This window comes from Gavialis gangeticus, unplaced genomic scaffold (genome assembly GCF_001723915.1).
Source record: "Gavialis gangeticus isolate Ggan-Ray unplaced genomic scaffold, GavGan_comp1, whole genome shotgun sequence".
Taxonomy (NCBI): domain Eukaryota; kingdom Metazoa; phylum Chordata; order Crocodylia; family Gavialidae; genus Gavialis; species Gavialis gangeticus.
The window spans coordinates 72,924,596-72,931,535 of NW_017729031.1; the positions used below are offsets into that span (position 1 = coordinate 72,924,596).

General features: G+C 38.6%; 1 protein-coding gene across 1 annotated transcript in view; it reads right to left on the reverse strand.

The window, feature by feature from the left end:
- Positions 1-1,389: 1,389 nt before the first annotated feature.
- The window catches only part of STAT1 (signal transducer and activator of transcription 1), a 56,437-nt gene continuing 50,886 nt past the window's right edge, over positions 1,390-6,940 (reverse strand). Inside the window, exons 20-24 of the mRNA XM_019523109.1 lie at positions 5,746-5,885; positions 4,297-4,482; positions 3,595-3,670; positions 2,680-2,782; positions 1,390-1,856 (exon numbers count right to left, since the gene is read on the reverse strand). Coding sequence (XP_019378654.1) covers positions 1,833-1,856; positions 2,680-2,782; positions 3,595-3,670; positions 4,297-4,482; positions 5,746-5,885 — 529 coding nt within the window. The 3' untranslated portion in view covers positions 1,390-1,832. The remainder of the gene's footprint in view (positions 1,857-2,679; positions 2,783-3,594; positions 3,671-4,296; positions 4,483-5,745; positions 5,886-6,940) is intronic.

Sequence of the window (6,940 nt, forward strand, 5' to 3'; positions counted from 1 at the left end):
TTTTAAAGTATTACCATGTTCTGGTACATACAGGGAAAAAAAACCTTCCTCCCAATTAAATTAAATTAGGGATAAAGATCAGAACAAAACAGTAGGACACAAAGGACAAGATTCTCAAGAGTGAGAAGTTTAGTCTGGTGTTACTGATCTCCTACGGGTTATTGTTTACAGTCCAATGCCTGCATGAGCTAAAGATAGATTCTGGTTTTATTTTTCAAAGATAGCAGATAGATTTTTCACTAATGGCTTCACATGGAGAATGGTTTTGTTTGCCATTTTGAGGAGAAAAACAAGGCTGTTATGGTCTGAAGAGCCTGCTCTAGCTTCTGTTCAAGTCAGTGAGAAAACTTACATTGACTTAAATAATGCTGGGTGGAATAAGTAAAATTGCAGTGCTAATTATAAAAACAACTGTAGATTGCCTGGACTGTTACTAGGAGAACAAGCTGCCATCTGTCAGCATACAGTTTTGCATTTCTGGAGGCTTTTACAATCCCCAAATCAATGTTCCAGGGTAAAAATCTCTGCCTCCAGCAGGCTTAGATTTTACTTCTGTTGTAAGGATGAGGTAGCAGGTAGATAAAAATGAAAGACATTGTTTTGGCTTAAAATTAAAATTCTGCTCTGCATAATATCTCCTGGTTACCCAACTATGGCTGGTAATTTTAACAGCAGCTACCCTACAGCCAGCTCCAGATGGGGAAGGGGTATTCCCTGGTATCTGTACAGCAAGAGCTTAAGCCTATTAATGGGAAGGGGAATCATTGCAAGTAGGACTGCAGTGAGAGTGGTAGGAGAATGCTGCTTGTAGTAAAGAAGATCCCTTGAAGTTTCTTGCAGATATTGTGTATATTTTGATGGTGCCCAGAAATACAATGGTTTGTTACAAGACAGAAATATGAGTTGTGGTCAACAGATGCCTTAACATTGGTTGTGGTATTTCATAGACATTAGGGGTGGAAGGGACCTCAGAAGATCATCAAGTCCAGCCCCCCACCCAAAGGGCAAGAAGGCAGCTGGGGTCATAGGATCCCAGCAAGATAAGCATCCAATTTGCTCTTGAAGGTGTTCAATGTAGGTGCTTGAACCACCTCCGAAGGCAGGCTGTTCCAGACCTTGGGGGCTAGGACAGTAAAGAAATTCTTCCTTATGTCCAGCCTGAAACGGTCTTGCAGTAGTTTATGACTGTTCAACCTTGTCATCCCTTGGGGTGCTCTGGTGAACAAACATTCCCCCAGAAACTGGTGGTCACCCTTGATACACTTATAGGTAGCCATCAGATATAATATTCACTTTATTTCATATGCCTGCATCTGCAAGAACTGACTCCCTCTATGAAATGAGAATTTGAGACCTAAAGACAATTTCATTGTGAAATTTAACTTTTTCTTAGGATTAATATAGGAAAAAAACCAAAAAACAACTTACGTCTCCTACAATCCTTAACTGTTTTCCCAGGTGACAAAAGCCTAACTGTCCCCTAGCCAGATGTAAGAATGCCTGCTTCTGCCTTGAGGGAGTTTCACATTATAGATACTTAATACACTGAATATTCAACATGAAATAAAGTGAATATTGTATCAGAATGTGCAACATAAGGACTATTTGGCTTTTATTCACTGTCATACTGAATTAATTAAAAACCTCATTTTCTAAACTGTTCTGAAATTGCTACTGAATCTCCAGTCTACTGTACCACACAATCCTGGGCAAGGTGGGTAAATCTTGTGAAGGAACACAGGGCCTGGATGGATTTCTCTTCTGACTGTGTAGCAGGTATGCAAGCTACTTGAGATATTGTGCAAATAATGCAGTAGAGAGGCCCATAACTTCTAAGCTGAATATGCTGAACACATCTGTAAAGAAAGAGAAGCAGCTTAGTCTGAGTAAGTAACTTAAAATCAGCCACAAAAAGCTTGGGAAAGAAGCAGTTTTATAGCATGTTAGAAAGGTAGAGGCATTGAAGGGCTAAGCACTTATATTTTCATAGAGTGACATGGTATTGGGAATACCATGGCTGCTATTTTTTAATTCAGCATTGGATTCTGGTATCAGAATTCTTGGGTAACATTAAAAATAAAGGTTGAGAGGTGAGTCAGGATCATGCTTTGAAATAAACCTTCCTAATACTCAATAATTATGTGCTCAACTAACAAAAAGAATATGCCCATTTCAGTTTGCAAAGAGGAGATTCAGATCTCTCAGCATCAGGCCTACCACAAGATCAAGAAAGCTGTGCCAGTTTAGTCGCATATTATCTTCCTGAAGAGAAGAACTATAAGTCCTGGTCTATTAATTGGCATGGTAATTTTCTTTTCCATGATCTACCCATATACTCTATTTATTTGGCTTTACATAAAGTAAAATGCACAAAAAAGGGAACATAATTCTAGACCTCCATGAAACTTGATGTCTTATATTTGGATATCAAGTATTGTGAACACAGCTTTTTACTTGGAACTCAAATCCATATACTGTGTTTAAAAAGGAACAAGTAGGCCTAGATTGAAAGTAAAGGCAATTGGATATCCCCAATTTCCTCTTAAGGGGCAACTCATTCTGGGAAAGCAGTTTATATTCAGAACATTTTAAAAATATGAAATACTATGATGATAAAAAAAAGCCTTTTAAAAGGCAAATGATATTCCAGGCCTTAGAATTTGTTGTCATAATACGCACCACAGTGTCAATTTCTGCAGGGCTCACAATTCGAGAGACTTCATCAAATTCCTCCGGAGACATGGGTAACAGGTTTTCTGTTGTCTGGAGTCGGGAAGGGTGACTAGAATAGAAAGAAGAGAAGTGACAAACTTTCACTGGGTTAACGTTAATTCTAATCAATTAGCAGCACCAATAAACTATCATTTCCCATGTCAAACTCTTCTGTTTACCTGAATTTCATTTCTAAGCATGATGCCCCTTGTATAAAGGGGTCTCGTTCATTTTAAACAACATGTAGGTGTTACAGGAATGGGTCATCCAGTAAAATTATGAAGACCTCACTTGGCCTTTACTGCAGTTACACTACACAGGTGAGCTGTAGTTTGCCAAACTTCTGCAATAGATTCTACTAGCACAGAACTAGTGCACGTGCCTGTGCACAGTACTAATAAAGTCTTCAGGTAAGTACTGACACTTGCACTTTTGGATCTCTAGAAAATGAATGACTATTACAGCAAGAATTTTTCACAAATGAGGGCCTTCTACTAAGAATGCCCAGCTGCCAGCACTTAACTGCACGCTGAGATAGCATGTTTTACTCTGCAAAACAAGTGGTGCTTTACAGCCAGTACTAGGATACACCATTATCTTCTAAAGTCAAGATATGACCTGAGTAGTTAATTTTCACATACATTCAAATATGGAAGTGACCATAAATATACTACAAAGGCTTCCACACTGTTGGCTACTATATGGTTGACTTCTTAATTGTACCTGGACAAAATTTGGTATTTTTCTATCTGTTGGGCTTAGAAAAGTGTATGGAAGGGGTGAGAGCAATTCATATGCATTTCTTAATGCTTAAAATATACTGATCGACTGTGGAAAATGCAATCAGTTTTTTGGAAATCCAATGCTTCTGTGTTAACTTACACTTCGGAAACAGAAATTAATTCAGTCTTTATGTATCCATGTCCTCTGGGGCCATCCAAATCCATAGGCTCTGAAGCTAAAAACAAAACAAAACAAAACAAAAAAACCCCAGACAAATAAAATCTCACTTTCACAGGTTTTTCACATCATGAAAAACATTATGAATTAAAGAACTAGAACAAAAAACCCAAATACTATTTTTTCAGTCACTATTAATAATGATTACAAGTGCCAGAACTAAAAGATAAGGAGACAGACTTTCTCTGCATTTCCAGTTGGCTTTCATTGTGCATCTGACAGCACCCAAGTCAGCAAACAGTAAGGACAAGACAAAAAAGCATGGCCCTAATTCTCTCAGCCCACTACTACCTCTGAGCAGCTACTGAAGTCACAGCAGCTCCATACAAGTGCCAGCTTCATATGTGCGAGGCTAACTGCAGTCCACAGCTTATAATTACAAGATCGTGGCAAAATATTATTGAGTCACAGTTGCATGACCTGAAGCCGACAAGTGCCCATTTCAATATATTGGATTTTATGTTAGTAGACAAGGCCTTTTAAACCAAGTCTGGTTTAAAACTCTAAAGGTAAAGTTCAATCATTTAACTGCATGACAGAATTTATCTGATACACCAGTGCTTCAATGACAAATGTGTCAATACTTCAGGACTCTAATGAAAACAAGAAATTGATATCACTTACTCTCCTTGGGTCTGGAGTAGTATTTCCCAAAGGCATTGTCTTTAGGAATATTTGGGTAGAGAAATCTCAGTGGATTTTCAGGAATGTTTTCAGCTGCCATCACTTTGTAATTCCGAATTATATCAGGAAATGTAACAGCTGAGAGCTCCTTCTTGGTATAAGGTTCTACTGAATGGAACTGAGGTTCTAGAGAAAAAAGAAGAAGGTGGATTCTACAGATGTTCCAAAAGTATAATGTAAGATGCAAAGAAAAAGCACAGCTAAGCTTGCATATTTGGAGAACCTCAACTGAAGGAACAGCCTTTTGGAATTAAACTGATTTGCCAGATTTGCAATTTTTTGTTTTCCAAGCAAGTAGAGCTTGAGAAAGGAAAGAATAAAACAAAAATGTAAGTAACAAAACTTCCTTCCACATGTTTAGTCCCAGCTTGTGTTAACTTATCTTCAGCCCTGGAAAGGGATTGTAATCCATCACACTGATTAATTAAACTGCACTGAAATTTGCCATAGGGGTGGCTCTTCTCTGCCTTTTCTGATAACATGCTATTCACATCATTTAACGTACTACTTTATTTGACCCAAACACTCCCAAGTGTTGTTAAGGAGGGGACCCACTGGGAAGCTTAAAGTTCTGGCTGGCTAGCTGAGGAGGGGAAGGTGCTGGGGCAGGAACACTTAGCAAATTCTTCTATCAGCTGTTTATAGTTGTTGGCCTTAGTCAAGAGCTATAACTCTTCCTTCCTACCTGAAGGGTCTGAGCTATCCTACAGTATACAGGAGGATACAGAGAAACTTCTTTTTGTACTTAATGAAGATGCTGACTTGTCTGGGCTCCCTCCTTGGTTGGTGGATTTGTGAGTGAGGAGGAAAGTCAGAGTTTGGTTAGGCAGGCTGCTGGGCTGAGCTGCATGGCATCTTTTTCTTCACTCTGCTAGAAGACAGGTATTGGGGGTTGCTAGTGAAGTGTGGAAAACTAGGTGGTCAGCCTGAGGAAAAAAGAATATGGTGGGGGATAGGGAATGGGACCCTGAGAGAAGAGGTTACAGATTTTCTATGGATAAAGATGGAATCTTCAGCAGAAGATAAAACTGGAGGTAAGCCAGTGCAAGAGTCTGGAGGGAGGTCTAATGTGCATGCTGGGAAGAAAGCAGTGTGTAGTGGGGATGAGGATCTTGGAATCTATCTTCTACAAAAAGATAGTATTGGAGAAGCTGTAAGTCCCTGCTGAAATATGAAAGCAGTGGACTTCGGGGTATATTGGCTATACTGGTTAAGGCATGTTCAGCATGCATTAGCTATGGCGTATTATAGGAACTTGCTATCTGCATGGCCAGGTGATGGCTCTTACATGCTGTCAGGGTCTGCCTATGTGAAGGAGGCACGACTTAAGAACTTTTAACTTGAATTTGTTACCTACATTGTAAAACCAAGATCAATCTCTGTACTCACCATTTGGAGATCCTTCTACCCATGTGAAAGTGATAGCTCCTTCTCTGCTACTTTCACTGAATCTCAGTAAAAATGTCCCTGGCCTCTGGTCCTTTAACAGTGCACGCTCCCTTTCCTTACTGATAAAGCCCATGATGCAGCTGTGGTATTGAAAAGAAAAACATTATAAAGTTAACATGGAAATGAAGAATTTTGAAGTATACCTCATAACTAAGAGTGGAATCTGTCCAATTGGTTTATTAATAGCTTGTTATGCAGTTCTTTAACAAGACCAACAATATAAAAATGTAAGAAACAATTTTTGTGGTGGTGGAAAACACGTTGCCCATGTTCTTCCAGCAAATCAAAAGCGAAAGTGTTAAAGACCTTTCCAAAACAGTGAAATACAACCTCCCCCAAAATTATGCTTTTTATTCAAGTAGGAGGTCAAAATTACTCTGAGCCCATTCTCTTTCTTCATACAAATACCCATCTAAAGAAAGTTAGAATCTAGCAGAAATATTTTTTTTGTCTGTAAATATACAGCTATTTTGGATGCTCTTGGTTACTCTGACAAAGGTATCTCTGATTACAACTCTCAATCACTTGTTTGGCAACTTTCAACTTGATCTATGAAAAATGCTATTTCAGTTCTTGCTATATTGATCATAGGTGCAAAGCATATGCAATTAGAGTTAATCAGCTTAAAAAAGACATTTAATGTCTGGCAATCTAATTTATACCTTCTCATCAGTCCAAGTGGTTACTATCTCATTCCTTAAGAAACTTTGTTATTGGGTTTCTTAAAAATGCTTGTAAACATTTTTAAACCCTGTGGCTGGTGTTCCAAACCTATATTTCTTTTCTTGTAAACCTTTTGTTACCAGACTGTGCTCAGGTTAAATGGAAACAAAGGGTCCTTTAATTTGCATTGTAATTAAAGAGCTGAGCAGAGATGGAAACGGAGGACTGGGAGGAAATAAAGTACTGTTTAAGAGCCAGATATCTACAAAATGCTTTTCTTTGTACTGAAATAGAACTCCACGTTCAAAAGATAAAAACTCAAGTCAGCAGCAACATTTTATGAATTTCAAAGGGGCAAAGACTTTATCCAATGTACTTAATTTTATATTTTCATTTTCGGGGGGGGGGGGGGGGGGGGGCGGGCCCAAATGGTAAAATTTTAAAAAAAAAAAAAAAACCCCCCCCCAAAAAA